The 18443-nt window shown below is 40.9% G+C and overlaps 1 protein-coding gene across 4 annotated transcripts in view; it reads right to left on the bottom strand.

Moving 5' to 3' along the window:
- Nucleotides 1–4396: 4396 nt before the first annotated feature.
- The window catches only part of LIFR (LIF receptor subunit alpha), an 86695-nt gene continuing 72648 nt past the window's right edge, over nt 4397–18443 (bottom strand). For all 4 annotated transcript variants that reach the window (XM_056513532.1, XM_056513531.1, XM_056513530.1 and 1 more), the window contains 6 exons: nt 16771–16872; nt 15040–15207; nt 14241–14402; nt 13112–13205; nt 12490–12568; nt 4397–11814 (listed from right to left, as the gene is read on the bottom strand). In XM_056513532.1, coding sequence (XP_056369507.1) covers nt 11176–11814; nt 12490–12568; nt 13112–13205; nt 14241–14402; nt 15040–15207; nt 16771–16872 — 1244 coding nt within the window. In that variant the 3' untranslated portion in view covers nt 4397–11175. The remainder of the gene's footprint in view (nt 11815–12489; nt 12569–13111; nt 13206–14240; nt 14403–15039; nt 15208–16770; nt 16873–18443) is intronic.

Genomic DNA, 18443 nt, shown 5'->3' with positions numbered 1-18443 from the left:
AGCCCCATGGGGAAGGAGAAACCCTCTGTGGTTGGGAAAAAGCAGGATAAAGTATACCAGATTGAGATGTGCCTTTGGAGTGAAAGTAAATGGAACTGGATCCCTTGGGAAGTGAAAGGAAAATGTGTAGAGTTTGAAAAAGGTAAAAAATGAAATCTCTGGAGGCTGAAGGTTTTTCTGTCTGCTCAGAGTAGCCCTGTGGGACTGGGCTGGCACAGCCAGCTCGGGTCACATCTGAGCCGCCGGCTGCCTCAGAGGGAAAATTCACATTTTATGAGCTTGAGGGGTTTTCCAGATGCTAATGACCTGTCCTGACCTGGCACAGAGCAGGGTGATTTGACTGGCTGTACCCCTAATCCCCTGGACACGTTGTGCTGGTGCTTATGGGGCTCTACTGTGGTCCAGCAGCATCCTCTGCTCTGTCTTACGTGCCTCGCCTTTCCCATCCTTTCGTTTCTGTCACAGAACTTGGCGACCAGTTCCAAGACAAACATCTGGTGGGAGAGGTCTCTATTTTAAGATAATTTACTGCAGAATACCGGGCGCTTTGGTACTTCTCCAAAACAAAAGCAACTCCTTTGAAATGCCGGGTAGGGAGGGGGGTGGGTAGGAAATACCTCAGTTGTTGTTGTGGAGAAAGAAGAGCAGCAGGCGGCGGCTCCCCAGATGCTGTTTCCAGCTGTGCTCGCCGCCCGCGGGATGTGGGCTGGCAGCATCGCCCTGCAGCGGTGCGGGGTGAGCAGGACCAGCGCAGCTGCGGGGCCGGCGGGCGGCGTGCGGGCGGCAATACCGAAGATGCTGAGCTGTTTAAATCATTTAAAAAAAAAAAAAAAAAAAGATCCTTTCTGCATCGGTTTAATCTGAGAAACATCCCTCATCTACGTCTCCACTCTTCCTGGCAAAGCCTGGGGGTGGCTTTCCACTGTGGTTTCCACTCCGGGGGCTGAGTAGGAGACAGGTACCAGAAAATCAGGAATATCTGACCGCGTGTGGAGGCTCTGCCCCTCGCACCCCCTGCCACCCTGCCACTGAGGCTGGGCCAGGGAAGGAGAAAGGAAAGGTGGACAGTGCGTGGCAGAGTGATTAGTCATTTTCCCAGGAACTGGCCTGCATGTGCTGCTCGCTGTCTCCAGGAATGTTTATTAGTCACATTGCTCATTGCTCGGGCTGACTCAGATGCAAGGCATGACCCCAGTGCTGAACAGGGTAAGTTCCTGCCAGCTGGCAGATCCGTGTCCCTTTTGCTGCAGTTACCTGTGCAAACCAGCACTGAAGGCAGCAGCCACAAGAGCTTGTACCTCTTTGCAATTTAATCTCCTGCCTGAGACTGCAATTCTTTTTTTTCCACATTATTCCCAAAATATGTGACATTCCACTCAGTAAGGCTGAACGACCTGCCCTGGTGCCAGCTTTGGCAGGCTGAGTCAGGCCTTGTGCTGAGCACTGGCTGCTGGCCACAGCTGCTTCCTGGTTGCCCCTCACTCTGCCCAGGGCAAAGTGTGTCTTGCTGCTCTCCACTACTCCTCCAGCTCAGTGGGAATCAGCTACTGGGAATCAGCAGTTAATTTTAATCTGTTCATCCTAAAGGAAAATAAGGAAAAAAGAAAAAGAAAGCAAGTCAGGAGGTTCTAAAGCCAGATGAGACTTAGCAACCCTATGGTAGGCAAATCCTTGCTGCACAGGTTTGTCCTGGGTCAGCTAGGAGCTCATTTCCATCCCAGTCCTCCCAGCCTGGCCCCAGGGAGCAAAGGAGTGAAGAGAAGGGAGGAGGAAGTTTCCCATTCCCTGATGGAGTATTACCCTGCAATATCTGCATGGTAAAAATTACTATTTTGTCAACCAGGCTTTCCTTCTGAGAAAAAGTTGTCATTCTATCTGCACAGCAAAGTAAACTGGGTGGGAAAGGTATTGTTCCAGTTCTGCACGTTCAGCTCCCTCCATGACAGCATCACCCCTCATGGGGCAAATCTCACTGTAAAGAACTACATAAGGTACAGTCAGTGGTTTCCTCAGGAAGAGCAACAGCCACATCCCATCAGGCACATACATCTTTTATCACCATTTTATTTCTTGGGTGGTGTGGGTGGGGAGGGGGGGGCTCCCTTCCCCAGCTCTCTCCCACTCAATTTTTTCATTGGTTTGAGTCACTGTGGGCACAGTGGGGCAAGGGGTGTTGTGCCCTTGATCCTGCACTCATAGTAAGAGCCTGGTGCCAGCACCTGTGGTCACAGCAGCTCTGCAAGGTCCTGGCTTTCTGTCCCTGTGGTCAGGACTCGCTCATCTGTGAGTGCCCTCTTGTCAAGCCCCGTGTGATGGAGGCTGCCTGGCAGCGCTGTGACCGACTGCCCTCATTTCTTTTGAACATCCATTCACTGTCACGGCAATTTTCTTTGTTCATTGTGCACTAAGACAAAGATGACATTGTTCCTCTTCCCCTGCTCTTTCTTTTTAAATCTTCCCTCAGTCTTTCTTTCTAGGAAAACAACTGTGCCAGCTCTTTCAACACCATCCCCACAGGCCATGTTTTCCAGCACTTTTTGTTACTGAGAGGTATGGAGAATTGTGGAAGAAATGGAGCTGCAGAGTCCCATGCTCTGTCTCACGAAGCAGCAGCTTTCTACCCTAATTTTTTGTTTTGCAGACTCTTAAATAGTTTCTATTGGCAGTAGTAGCAGCCTACATCATCACTTTTTGTGGGCATGGTGGAACTTTCCTAAATTTTTCTGTCTTTTGAAAACATGGGAGGAGCAATATCTAATATTTTCTTTACCATTTAATTTTTTTCTTCTCTACAGTTTCTAGTTTTGGTGTCAGCAAAGCAGAATTCAAAAATGAAATCACCAATTTATCATCATGTGTAGGCAGATTTAATTTGAACTGATTGTTCTTACCAAAACACAGATTTCTTTTCATAGCTAACAAATGTTTCATACAGAGAGGCTTTAAGCTATGTTTATGTGTTGAGAAAAACTTTCAGTGTTTGCAAATCCAGAGGATTTGCCAGTGGCATGTTGGGAGCAACCAGCACTAGCAGCACAGGTAGAGTCAAACAGAAGATAAGGATGTGTGCTGGAACGGTGTGGAACAGAGAACATGGATGATTTGACTCCCTCTCTCCACCCTCTTTGTGATAGTGGCACCTGGGACAGTTCATGGTCCCTGCAGAAAAACCTCCTGTTTTCATGGTCATCTGCTGCTACTGATGTGTGAGTATCTCCATCATGATCACATCTCTACTCATTCCAGGTGCCAGGAGCTGTGCTACATACCCAGCCCAACTGGATTAGCCTGGTTTAGACAAGGATTGAATGAGCTATATCTGAACACTTGCAATATCTTCAGAAGATATTGCAAAGCTACCATCCTGTTAGATCTTTCAGACCTGAAACACAGTGAGACCTGTCTAGAACTTTTCCCTGTGTCCCTGCTCTGACCAGAGTAGTAGCAGGGCTGGAGAGGGCAGCTGTGGGTTTCACTTTTGGAACAATTAAGCCTTCCCTCATTTCCACAGTTCTAAGTGTTTCAGTCTTTTCAGAGCAGTACTCTTCAGTGCTACTGAAAGACCTTAATCCCACACCTCCCAGCTCAGAGGAGTTCCTGCACTGCCTAGTTGCTGTCACATCAAGCTGCACCATCTGCTATCATGAGGCAAGGAATGGACTCTTGACTTTCAAGGATGCCTCCAAAGCGATGGAGAGAGCACAATACTATCATGCCATGATGGTTTCATGTGATGTGCTGTGATGCAGCATCTGTCATTATACACATTGCTAAGTTCAGGTGTCATTCACAAGGTGCTGTGGGTTAGATGAGCCACAAAATTCTTTGGCTGTCACGAAAACACCAAAACGACAAGACACAAATTGCCTCAAACATAAGACCCATGTTACAACTACCACCTTGGTGGGTCATCCCAGGTCCCCTAAAACACGCTGAGAAAGCCCCAAACCAACCCCACAGTGCACAGCCTGGGTCCCTTCACCCTGCCAGCACGACCCCATCCTGGCACAGGGATGGTCCCCGTCAGAGCCTGCAGGGCTGATGTCTGCACAGCCTCAGCCCAGGCGTGCAGGGGATCACATACCAAACCCAGCTGTGCTAGAGTCACAGGAGGACACGGGTAAGTGACCTGGACTTTTTCCTGTCACTGCACTGTGCAGCAGAACAGGAGGGCTTCAGTGGGCTTGGACATGCTGGGCTCTGGTGAGCTGAGGAGACGCCGCTCGGGGAGGATCTGTTACTACCCACTCTGCATATCTGGAAGCCAAGGCTGTGCTTGCCAGATCCTGTGGTTATTTACTCTGGCACAAAATGCAAATAATTCTGTTTGTACAGGGGCATGAGCAGAATCTAACTCTTAAAAAATAACTAGGAAAGCAAAGAATATGAAGACATATAAGAGTGTAAGAAAATATATTTATTAAATTTCATGGCAATACTATGGCAAAATTGTTAAACACATGCTTACTTTTAGACACCCAAGCAATACAATAGGAGTTACATCAAGCAAGCAAACTAGGTTTAAAATGTATGAAAAGTTGTATCTTAGTGTTAGGTTAGTCTTAAATGTCAACTGCCACACTGAAATATTATATCCCCAACATGATCCCATGCTTCCTTTTTTAAGCATGCATTTGTTTAACTGCTTAGATGATAAATTTTCATATTGATACACTTTGTTGAATCAGTATTTTACTTGGCATGCTACAGCTTCATTAAAGTGCCTTGTGATGATTTTGCTAAAATCATGAAAGAAGTAATTTTTCTATAGCAGATTTGGAAGCTGGAAAATTTCAGTATCATTCAGCAACAAAAATATGTTGAATGACTAAGTAGATTTAGTGTGTTACGAAGACTATTCTTTCAGCTTGATCTACTGATTTATTCTCAGAATTAACTTCCATAGATGACTATGTCATATTGGCAAAGAACACTTTCGCTAGTATTAAACAAAAATCCATTAAAATATTCATAAAAACAGAACATAAAAAACATCTCTAAGCAAATTATTTTATGCTGTAAAAAACATGGTATAAAAAGAGCTAAAAAAACCCATTGAACCTATTCACAGTATATGTTTTAAAGTTACAGCATTATAGTACAATGTTGTGTGTTTTTTTCAGGTGACCTGTATGATTCCACCAGTTCTGATGTTTTGTGTGCCACAACTGGCTCAAAGTTCGAATTACTGTTACCTTCAAGTACGATTTCAGACATGAGCTGATTCAGTTGTCTTCTCTTTTTGTTATCCCCAGCTTTACAAACTTTTGACACACTATCAAATGTAAAATGTTGTTCATCCAAAGCCATTCTTGAACCACGTTAAGGAAACATTGACAGAGTGATGTTCAAGGATTCTTTTTTTTATTGTATTACTACTAAATAGTGTGGCCTTTCTATTTTACTTTGCCCTGCTTGAGCTATTTTTTAAAAATTTTTCTTCATCCAAGTAATGAAAATAAGAAAATTTCACTTTTTGCTTTGTTCCTGGGTTAGTTTTACTCATTACCTTTTGCACAACAAGTGAGCTGCAAAGGTATTGAGCCTTCTAGTGGAAGTTGTGCATACACATCCACTGAAGCTTGCTTTCAGTCAAAATGCAGATTTGGGACTGTCACAGAGATTTTGTTAGGTATATGTTGAAAACCAAGGATTTCATCTGCTCTGGTGCACCACAAAGTCACCTGGACAGTGCTGTTGCAAGAAGAGGGTGAGACTGGAGAGGGATCAACCCCATTCTCTCATGAAACACCCTACCATCAGACCAGCATACCCTGCCCCTCAAAACCCAAAAGTCCTCTGGAGATATTTTTTTTCATTGTTAAAGCAGAAAGAATTAATAGATATTTTTGTGGGGGAGAAGTATTGTCACACACCCTGGGACAATTTATAAAGTTACAGAAAGCCTGCCAATATCATCTGAGGTCTGTTTGTATAACATGCAAAAAGGAAACAAACACTGGCTATGTTAGAAACACTGGGGAAAATCCAGAGTTATATCAATGGGGGAGGGGAAAGAAAATTGTGGTGGAAGAAACTGTTTTCCAGCTTCTAATGAGATATCTAAGACAGGCTTAAACATAAGGGAATTAAGCACTCCAACATTTCTGAATCCTTGTCTAGCATTTGGGGTCTGGGACTGTGTTTCCAGTCTGGCTAAGGAAAAGGCAAGGGAAAAAAACCAACAAATACTGTGAACTGCCAACAGCATCTCTGAGCACTGGCCACGCAGGGCAGGCACCATTTAATGCACAGCACCACAGGTGTTGCAAAGTGTGTTGGGAGGAGCACAAGATGGCAGGTGCTTCCTCTAAGACAAAACTGTCTCAGAAGGTATATAATCATGTACAGGACAAAAAAAAAAATCACTTTGGCAATTGCAAGCTGACTTTCTCTGCCATATGCACCTAGGCACATGATGATGTAAGCACATGTGTGCATAAAGGGTTAGGACTTGGTATTATAAATATTACATGTCATTTGCACTGAAGTCTTCATCAAAGTCTGTGGCAGAACAGAAGATGCTATTTACATGGGAAGCTCTTCACAGATTTATGGTACACTGAACCTTGTTAGCAAAATCATTCTCTAAATGTTACATTTTTATTATATATTTCAAATTCCTTTACTGTATTTCTATCTACTTGTAGGGATAAAAGTATTCTATTTACAAAGCAGTATTTATTTTAAAGTAGAGTACACCATTTATCACTGCCTTTTCAGAGTGATGTCTAAACACCTTCTCTCTCCAGTGAACCCAGTCGCTTTCATTTTTGCTCCTATTCATGTTCAATTGAGTGTCCTGGAGGACAAGATCACAGGAAACACCACAGCACTAAGCTTTACCCAGCTGAACCTATCAGCAACAAAAAAGGTGGCTTGAAAATGTCTCTTCAGAGCAGCCTAAAGCTCGAGGTCAGCAGGAGTGTGCTGCTGCCATGTTCCTAGCAAAAGAAAGTTCTGGTCCCTCGCATAAACCAAAGATGAAGAAACACGGCGCATCTGCAATTGTGCCACGACAACTAACACAGCAACTGGCTCCCTTTGGAAATGGTTTACCCATGAAAGCAGCAACTAGAGATAATAAAGACAGCAAATATCAGTTATCAGGTTCTAGGTCTGCCTGTACAGCCACTGCATAGCAGGGGAGGTAATTCACTGCCTGCCTGTAATACTTACTATTTTGTTGATATATTAATTAGTAGTTCTGTGAGGTATATCACATGCAGATCTACCATCCCAAAATCTAACACACAAGCCTGAGATCCCAGATTTCGTGCACATCAGAAAAACAAAAATAATAGGAGAGTGCACAATGATACATCAAATGTGACTGATGTTCCACACATACAGTGAACAGTACAAAAACCCATTGCAAAACTTAAATCGTCACATATGACAGGCATGGCTCAAAAATAAGAAGCAGCAAAACTGATGACTTTCTTCAGAAAGCAACTGCTTGGCATTAATACCCTACATCTCTGAACAATGATCCTGGAGGCCTGAAGCATTGAGTTAGGCATGACAGTGACTTGGACCCAATCCCTTCTGGTCATATCCCTTCTGGAAGCTGTTGGGTTTTGGTTTTTTGTTTGGTTTTTTTAATTTTTATTTTTAAGCTGCACTTTCTACTCTCCTAAAAAATGAAGTAAAAAGCCAAAGGAACTAAAAGTTCAATGAAGGATAAGATCTTTCACAAAATGATGGTAAGGAAATGCAGTTTAAACTTTAGGATTCCTAAGATATTTTTCAGAAAAAAAGTTGTCCGAAAAAGTTCATCAGGTAGCTAGAAGGCACTAGTACAAAGAATCTGATCCCCTCTGAAGCTTACAAATGTTATCAAAGCATTTAGAGGCTATGAAAGAGCACCATGCTTTGAAAGAGTGTTTGGTTCAAAGACATTCATAAAGATGCTTCACTGGTTTAACATGGCACTTGTGCTTAGAAAGCAAGTCTGTCCCCCGACTGTCCTTGTCATCCACCCCTACTGCTCCATGCACCTAGGGGTGGCTGATCACATTAGCACACCAACTCTCCCTTAGCATCTGAATTCATTGCTGAAGATCCAAGATAGGCATTTGAAAGGCAGCACTGGATAGGCTCAGAGGAAACCACAGGGGTGAAGCAGCTGAACTTTCAAGTGCTGGAGTAACAACTGCTCACTGGCTCAGCATCAGTAAGCAACAATGATGCTACAGATACTGCACATGCCTGTGTCTCTCCCCACATCTGCCCCATTCTTCTGTTACTGAAGTCATTGCTGTGAACAGGAACTCTCTGACCTGCATCCTGAAAGTCAGAACACCAGGTATATAGTCAAGAATGAAGAAGAAAAAAAAAAAAAAAAAAAAAAAGGGAATAAAAAAGAGATTAATAATTAGATAAGAGGGAGTTTATAACATCAACATTGAGGCAGAACATGTATTTGTGGAGCTTTTCCTCACATAATCAGTAAGAAATGAAGCAAGTTAAAATGTTGTTGTCTTTACTGAATAGGAAGAGAAGCACACTGGGAAACCTGAGTATGTGATGCTTATGTGTAAGTGATTCACCATGTGAACACTGGGAATGCTCCTAACTGCTTCCTGTGAGCTCTGTGTTCTCTGCAGCTGCCCTGATTTCCAAATCAAATTAAATTCTGTCTCCAAATTCGAAATTGCTAGTACCCTCAAACTGCAGATTGATTTGTTTCTTGCAATACACAGCCATATGAAAAGTTATTCAACAGCTGTTATTCTTCACAGTCAGCTCTTCTGCTAGAGAAGTGGTTTCTTTTTTCATTTGGATCACCATACAATACTGACTGCTCCTCTGCACTGAAAAACTGCTTTATAAAAAAACCCCAAACCACTACCCATAGACACTGTCCATGACATCATCTGCTTTCAATTAAAAGCAAATAGCACAAGCTAAAATTCACTTAGGAGATGGACACATTAAGCCACATCTACACTAGTGAAAAGAAATACTTTAAGATTTATTATGAAAAACAGTTGTTACTATTAGGATTTAGCCTCCTCCCAGCTATCAATCACAAAGGCCTTAACTGCTTCCTTTCATGTGTTAGTTTAATGTTCTATAGGCTATGACACTTCCCTTGTGCTGGTCACAAATGGATGTCAGCTCTTTGCACTGCCTGTCTTTTCACACGTAGTCCTGCTAATTCAAAGACTCAACAAATTAATTCTATGAGCACTTTCTGTTCTTTCAGAGACACCTTGCATTCTGCCAGGCCTGCAGACTAATCTGTTTTTCACCTCTTCACAGTTCACTCTTCCAGGAGGCACACACAGGAAGTTGTTACCTATTATGCTAACTATTTAGTGCTTTGCCTTTATATCAGTTTTGAAATACCTCTGCACTTTCATTCTATGGAGGTGGCAGAGACACGCCAGCCTCTGAACTGAACCACCCACTGCTGTGATTAGGTTTAACCTTAAGCTTGGTTTCATTTTCATGGTCAGATCACGTAGTTTGGAGACCAAATGTCTGTCAAGGTAAGTCATCTTCTTGGTCTACTTTCATACCTTTACAACTAGCAGCCCAGCCAATTCAGTCTCCTTATTTGTTTTGTTTAGAAAACCATTCCCATATCTTAGTTATAAAAAAAAAAAAGCCAAACCAAAACCAGCAAAACCAAACCCCAAACAAAACACAAAGTATATAAGGAAATGAAGATTTAAAAAAAATTGGTTAGGACTTTATGGAGACCTTTTTGATCAAGCTGTTTTAACACCTGATGCCTCTCCACTGTTTCACAGCAAGAAACAGGTAAGTTTCTCAAAAGTTTCTCCTGTGAGCTAGTGAAATTCATGTATGCCACAGCCTGAAATTTACACAGTGAAATGTTACAGTTGTCTAGAGATGCACACGAGAAAAAAGCATTTTAAAAGATGATTGTTCTAAACACTCCTTTAAGCACACAAATGTACATCATTTAAGCTTTCTTTGCATCACATATCTGGTAAAGGAGAGGTAGACTTAGCGGCACTAAAACCTCCCTGGGTTTCTCCCTGCCACGAGAGAAATCCTACCTGGTACTCCCAGGCAGGATTTATATAGAAAGTCCTGTTGGGTAGACACCAAAGATCAGCTAGGCAGCAGGTAATACAAAGCTATTAGAATAAAGATCATCCAAAGAGCAATATCTTCTCAAGGAACTAATCCTACTACCTCTAATTTCATGTGCCAAACTGCTTCAGCAGCTAAGGTGAGTAGACAGAGATTTCCCCATGGCTTACATTACTGCATAGTGCAAAGACTGCTGAACACTGAGGGTGAATGGACTACTGTACCACTTCAAAGCAGGACATTTGGAGCAGAAGCTATGAAATACAAAATGTATTAGTGCAATACATTAGGAAAGATTAACTCTTTAACCAAAAGATAGAAAAAATATAGAGCATTCTAAGTTTGTTTTTTTTTTTAAAAATGAAGTTTTAAACTTTATGCAGTTCTTGTTGAGGTTTCAATCAGTGTTATACTTCTTTTCCCCAAGCTTGTACCCCTGAGTCAAACATTTAATAAACATTGTACAGTAGGTACAGAAATTAGTGTCTAGTTAAAAAGCAACAGATTTGAATGGCCATTGCTTCGTAAGTGTTAAACAGTGACAATAACCTTCCATACAGGAGTAGAAAAAAAAAACAGCACTCTCATTTGTTCTTTGTTTTAGGTAAAAGATCTCAACAGTTTCCCACCACATTGTTTCCGTGTCTTAGGCTGAGATTTGCTATAAATTAAACCTTCAGTAAGGAAATCTGTTGGCACTGCATCATTTGAGTCTGCATGGTTGAGAACAACTACAACAAAGCAAAGCAATCTTTCCAAGTTAAAAATTGCATGAGATCACGTTAATCTTGGAGCACTATGTAAAGGCAGGCAGAGTTCTTTGACTATAATTATCAGGGGTTGTAAATTCAAAACCCCTTACATCCAATATATTTTACTAGAGTAATAACTAAATTGCTATATTTTTGGCCTCTCAGCCTCTATTACAATGGAATATTAACACTTTGACTAACTTAAACATGGTAACATTCAGCTCACTAGAACTTCTGCTGACTGTCTCCAAGAGTAATTCATGCCTTTTGCACTTTTCTTCTTCCTTTCTTGATAACATCAGGAATAAAAGCTTATTCAGAAGGCAGGTTCACATGCAATGAGGACTCACTGTTAATCATTTGGTTTGTTCTGAAAAAAATTTGTGAAGGACCACCCTGTGTTAATGGGTTTAGGAGAGTCTTCATCATCTTTTGGGGGAAGCAGAAACTGTCGGGAATTAATTGAACACGGGCTCCCAAAAGATGCATTTTCATTGTTGCTTTCAACAGATCCAGGAGAGTCTGGAGTGCCCATGTTCCAGGCATTTGTGTTTGCTTGAGGTCTGTAACCTGCAGTTTTATCCAATTCTTCCTCCACAGGTGAATGACCCTCTATTTTCAGAGCACTGATAGACAGCTGCATTTGTGGCTTATAGCCTGCTGTAGTCACTAAGTCTATTTCTAGCTCCTCCTCTGGTTTAATTCGAGGCTGATACATTGACTGGATGTCAATGTAAACCACCTGAGATGACCCCCCAGGCTCATCTATAGGGGGATTTGAGATCTCCTCTTCAATGATAGGGGGGCAGTAGGACACAACAACGTGGTTCTCCATTTCTGATTCAGAGCCATCTTCAGGCACAGTGGTCTCTGCTGCTGGGGACATCATCTCTGTGTCTTCAATCTTTGGAGCTGTAGACTGTGTTTCCACCACTTCAACACTGTTGGGGGTGCATGGGTTCATTTCCAGTGTTTTAAGTGTCTTGTTCCCCTGAAATGAGAAAAAGGAGAAGGGGGAGACACTAAGCTAAAAGATCTGGAAAACCTGAAAGCAACGACTTGCCCAAATTACAGCAGTTTGGTGGCTTGTGGAATGTACTCAGCCCAGGGCCACTAGGGCAATACATTAAGAAAACTTCAAAAAACAGTGTTTATTATTTTCTGGCTCAAATTCCTAGTAATGTTAGAAGTATTTTATGCAAAATAAAGACACTTGAGATCTTGCAGTAAGTATTCAAGGACTCTCCTCAAATCTCGTCTTTGTATAACTCCTTCCAGAAGGCTGTTTAAATATTATGTCTATCTCCAACTCATTTATCTACCAGGAGGATGTGATATAGCAGATCTCCATACTTTCTGCTTCTTCTAACACTTTGACAAAAATGGGTGTGTTACTCCATTATTGTTATCAGGTACTGACACTTCTCATTAGCTGGAAGAAGAGAAATGCAGCACTCCTTTCCTAGTTCAAACATTACAATAACTACATTAATAACTACAAAGCTCTAGATAGCACCTGACAGAAGTTACTCAGTAAATTGGCTTGTTTCCCCCGCCACAGAGCTTTTTCTACGATTGGAACAGATGAGTCAAAGTTTGCAAAAGAATTCTCTAACTTGTTTTATCTTTCAGAGGCTTAAAATACTAGATTTAAAATAAGGGTTACCTCACAGATGTTCCTCTGAAACTGCAGTGCCTTACTGTTCTCAGGATTCGGGATTTCTGGATAAAATGTTTCTTTAATCCTTTAAAGAGGAAAGAATAAACTATTATAAAGATTGCAAGGCCTGAAACAGATTGTGAATGCACAAAAGGAGTCAGGATGCTTCCCTTTAACTCAGAACACTGAAGACATCTGGTGCAAAGATTTAGTGTGTTGAACTTTCACTGAGTATAATGGAAAAAACAGCAACCTTTCCTTTTTTAAGTTGGGAATTTAATATGCCACATTTACTAAAAGCTGAAGATGGTATGTCCGTCTTTGTTTGTAGAGGGCACACAAATTACAGTATGTCACCAGCTTATTTCCATTTGGGAACTATTTATAAATGGTGCTCACTGGAAGACAGGCTTCTGCAAAAACTTTCTGCATTCCTCCCTCTGACCTCTCTCCAACTCAGTTTCTCCCTCAACCTTCCACAACCTTTTGCCACCCACCCACCTTTAAACAGAGCCCACTAACATCTTTGGGTATTTACAGAAAACAAGGAGTAACTAAAATCATGGAAAACCCTAGTGTTGAAGCAAACACTTCCAGGAGAAGATAAGAACCCAAGGCAGGCATTTACCATTCCCTCTTTCGGTAGCAGAAGATGCTGGCCAACACTCCAAGCAGCACCACCACTGCCACAGGGATGAGAATTGCAATGATTAATCCTACAGCTGGGGGATAAGACAGAGTAAAAACAGTAAACAGATATCCAAAGTTACCAGCAAGTTTTATGCCTTTTCTAAAATCTCCAATTAAAGACCATTACATTAAACTCAGCTAGTGCAGTGGTCTGCAAACAGTGACCTACACCATCACCCTTCCCCTTTGATGGAAGGGCAAAAGTCCATCCATAGACAGATTCAGTGATAACTACAGGAATCAGCAGATATTTCTCTCTGATTATTTATTACAAAAGGCTTCATGTGCAGCACAAAACTCATTGCTACTGTGATTCTGTTCTCACTAAGCACTGGCGTTGCACTTTCATGCTACCTGAGCTGGCCAAGTTTCTGGTAAAGGCTCTTCTAGGCCAACAGTTAATTGCATAAACAGTATTGTCTTTTATATGTTTTACAATGCTTACAATCCCTGGTCATTAGCTCCAAACATCCCCACTGCCTTCTTCCATTGATAAGAAATGCCTCAATCTTGACTTTTCATGTATTTTAGTGTTTAGACTTCCACAGGAAATACCTTTTTTCCTCAATCTCCAAAGTATTTTTTTTTTTTTTTTGTAATTGTCTTTCTGTGTTTGCTTTGGTCAAGGGATCAATAAAACTGAATTCAAAGCAGAAAAGCATCTGTTTACAACTCTGAAACTGCTAAGTATTTCCACAATGTCTTTCTTCCTACCATATATTAGCAGATACCCATCATGGGAAACCTGACTAAAACAACTGGCTGTCTGAGAAAACTAAGCTCAGACTCCATTATATTTAGTAGCAGAAGTTATTTTTAAAGCATACATTACCATGCACTACAAAGCAGCTGTAATAGGAAAGGATCTTTCCCTCACTCTGAGCTGTTCCAATTTTTGTATTTATAAATAACCAACTAAATAATGGGAATAATTAGACTGTAGGCCCAAACCACCTACAGGACCAGAAAAAAATCCAAAACCCAGCAAAATAAGCACAGCTTGATATATATCATACAGCTCCTGTGCTAAAGACAGGGATATGTCTGAACAGGGATAATCAACTTACAGTCCTCCTTTGTCACCACATAGAGGCTGTTTGGAGGGCTCAACCCACCAGCAGTGTAGGCTTGTAGTTCCAGCTGGTAACTTGTTTTGCCTTGAAGATCAAGTATTTTCATAGACTTCTTTGTTAAGTCAGTGATATTGTTAACTTTAAGTTCTGGGTTCCCTGTTTGTTTGGAAGCAGTAAGAAAAGTGTAACTTTGTAAGAAAGGATTAAAAAAGACAACCTCAGCTTTAGCAAATCTTTGTTGAAGAGAGCAGATGAAAACAGAAGAACAGTCCATGTAAAGGAAGACTGAAATAAAGAACCCCAGCAATGCTGCTTGCTTACATAGCACTAAACAGCACAGGAGTGTGGTGCTTCTGCTGCAGATTTGATTTAATTTCCTTACCCTCCTGCTTGTCCTCTTACAAATGTGAGTCAGGCTTCAGTCCTGACAGGACAGGCACTGAAAGGATATACCCTATTAAATATAGCCATGTAACCTCCCCACCTCATCTACTGAGGGTATCTGAGCACAGGACAGCATGACACACTGCCACTTAGTCACTGCCTTACTTTAGGCCCCAGTGAGACAGGGCTCTCTCCAACTTTTGCTTTATATTAAAAATCAACTGGGCTAATCATACAAGGAGCTCATTATTTTAAACGCCTTTGTCACATATCAGGGGCTGACTATAATAGTGAGTAGTGCAACTGAATTATTATTAAAGCATCTTTTTTATTAAAGCGAAATTAAATTTTATTAAAAAAAAAAAGAAATACGTAAGCAAGGAAGTTGCAATCTACACAATTAACATACCTGATTCTGAAAGTCTAGGCTTTAAAGCATCTTTTTCACCTTTTGCAAAGGAAAGAAGATATCCTTTTAAAAACCCTCGGCATTCTTCAATAGGAATGTCTTCCCATTTTACCAATATAGAATCTGAAGAAGTTTCTTCAACAATAAAATTTGGTGCAGTTTTTGGAGCTGTAGGGAGAATTACGAAGGAAGAAACCAGTAAGAAATTACCTTATCATTTGCTGAAATTTTTCAAGTTTTCAAAATGCTGAAACCATGTAAGTATTTCATCAATTTTATTTTGGAGCTAGCATTTTCCAACCTTTTCCTCAAGATTCCTCACAGTAAAGTAAATGTGAAAGATTTAGCAGGAAGTGCTACAAAAATACAGCTATGTTGGACTAATTCCTAATAATTATTGCAGTATTAGCTACTAAGAAAAAATTATCTTTGGTCAGCCTTCTTACAGACCCATACACATAAATACCCTTCTTCCTGCAACAAACTCCAAAAGATTGTATAAACACTCAGAGGATATGTATTAGCTTTTACAGGCTTTAACTCTGTGACTTCATAGCTTGTCTTAAAACTAAAAAAACCCACATTCCTACCATCTCAGCTTAACAGAACTACTGTTAGCAGTTTACACAAGTCCTTATTCCAATACCTGAAGCCTACTGAAAGTGTTACAGCAGATAATGCATCTGGTCATGCATAATGTCAGGACTTAGTCTGACATTTGGCTTTGATCCAGCAGGGCTGAATTAATAATTAAGAATGCATCCATTTTTCTCTTGATGGTTATCTGTCCAAAGGCAGATCTGAAGTTTTAGAATGTCTATGCTCTTGTGCATTTCTCAGTTCCTAAGTTTCTTCTGTACGTTCAGTGCATTTTTACTCTCTCAAAGTCTTTATAACTTTATAGCTTCTGTCTGATCTGCTCACAGCACACATGGAAAACTCTTCTGGGAAACCTTTCTGAATTTTTTCAGAGATACAAATGGCTGAAAATTGAGTTTCCGGTAAAATTGCCTTAACCTCACCTTCAACCTTAGCAATAAAATAAACAACACTGTTCCCAAGGACTCGGATTATGTCAGCAGCTCAGTTTTCTAGGCAGAAAACACATTAAACTTCAAAGTGAAATGGGTGCTGTAGTTACAATACAATACAATACAATACAATACAGCTGTGGTGTTAAAGGGTAAAGTCATGTCCAGATACCTGGGAAAATAACACATTCAGACACTAATGCATCTTCAGGCCAGCAAAGCTCAGCACTGAGTCAAATGCCAGTTACTCAGACAGGGCTGGTGTGGGACAGAATTCAAGTACTTATTCTCAAAGTAGTCTGTGCTCTAGGATCTAGTTTAAATCTAAGAAGTGATTTCAAACAATTGTTATGGATACTTTTTACATCTGCTGAGATGTACCAAATGTGCTTGGAAGTTTACTTTAATGAATCAAAGAAGTTGCCCCCTCTTGTGTAGAAGGGAACATGGTCATGTGGTTCAAATTATGGCTGTGAACTGCTGCGACACTCTGTGCCACCACACAAGCTGGAGGACACAGGGTTATTGCATATGCTTGGAAATGGAAGTGGCTGGAGAAAGGTGTTACATTTGTGCACAGAGAACAAAAAGAAGTCAGGAGTACTGCATGGGGGTTCTGGTCTCAGTCTTCTTCTGAGCTAAAAATAGACACAGACTAAGTTCACTTTGCAGAGATCCTGGATGATAAAAGTGCACTTACGCAGCTCTTTCATATACCCAGTTACATTTTTCAACAACTGATATCCCATGGATTTGCAGCCATACAGAGAAAAGTTGTATCTCACGCCAGGTTTGAAAAGAGCTGCAAGAGAAAACTGCTGTAAGAAAATTTTACTTCAGAAGAATGATACTTTTAGACTTCACATGATGTAGACATATAAATACATATTAAAAAATTACAAAGTATAATTGTATAAATACCATTCCTACTTGTAATTTCTACAAAAGCTATGCCATCAGATGTGGTTTAGAGGCAGTAACCAAATCTGGCTCCCAGAGAAAGTTTAGTACTAAACAAAGAGGATTCAAAACAAGCTACTCAAATTGCATAAATTGCCCTTTCCATGGGGAAACACAAATTGAAGTTACCAGAAATAATCCCCTTCCTTTCCTCCCACAGCAGCCATGTAGATCATGCCTCCTCAGAAACACAAATTCATTCTGAAATAGGCTTACTGGAGCAGCAGTACCAAAAAAATGCAGAAAACTCTCAAAATTGACAGTGAAGCAACTTAGCAATGAACTTCAGTCCTGAACTGACTTTAAAAAATACAGTCATCAAATTTATGCTTTATGTCTTTGGTGGAAGCACAGATATTTGATGCGATGTGTAAATAATTTACCCTTTCTGGGATTTTCTCAAGTCAGGGCTGTACACTACTTTCAAGACTTTTTCTAAACAAGATATCACTGTGAAACTACACAGAAGTCAACGGGGTTTGCAAGAGCTCAGGTCCAGCCAGAGAGATTCTCCTAGCAGGACAAAGAGCAGAAGTGGATTTGCCAGCTTGAGCCCAGCCCTAGCAGCTGGATAACTCACACAAGAGTCACATGCTGCAAGAACCATCCCAGGGAAGAGCTCAGGAATAAAGCATCATTGGACAGACACAGTATTGTCTGCTTAAAAAAAAAACAAAGCAATCTATACCTAACAGAAACAGAAACAACACAGTGTCGTCATTACAGACAGAAAAACATATTACCCTCACCCTCCCAGGTCTCACTCCTCCTCAACGTTCCTATGTACACTGTTCCAAGTAGTTTTCTTGAATGGAGACTTTAATACTAAATTCTTCTAAAAGGCAAATATATACCCTTATAGACAGCAGAGAAAAAGAATCTCACATCTTTAATGGGTTCTCTCTTTCCTCTTCTGCTGCTACTAGTCCCACCACAGCTGAATTTCATTTCCCTGATCTGCCCACTAGCATCCAGAGACCTGGAATGTGCCCTTTTCCAGGAAATTTCAATAGTTGACAGCAAGCCAACACATGGAGGTCACACTTAAAAAAAATCTGCCTCATGTAAAAACAACGGATTAGTCTTCTCCCATCCTGAGCAGCACTGTTTATGCTTAGAATCCAAATAAAACCCCAAACTCTAGATTAACCATTATGCATTAGGCTGAGGTAGGAAATTGTGGGGTACAGCTAGAAGAGGTAATTTCAAAACAGTTAATAAACACAGGATGATAAAAGTTAAGTCAAGACTGATATTTGGATTTGGCAAGACTGTGTAAGAAATTAAAATAAACATAGTAAACATAGAAGAATTTCATTTATTTACACAAGTACACAGCATTCAAACAATCTTCAACATATAGCTTCATGCGCTCTTATTCCACTTGCTGCTCAGGATCTCAACCAGAAAGAC

The sequence above is a fragment of the Oenanthe melanoleuca genome, chromosome Z (assembly GCF_029582105.1).
Source record: "Oenanthe melanoleuca isolate GR-GAL-2019-014 chromosome Z, OMel1.0, whole genome shotgun sequence".
In the NCBI taxonomy this organism is placed as follows: Eukaryota; Metazoa; Chordata; class Aves; order Passeriformes; family Muscicapidae; genus Oenanthe; species Oenanthe melanoleuca.
The sequence above is the reverse complement of the archived record's forward strand: the minus strand, read 5'-3'. Positions and strand labels throughout refer to the sequence as shown.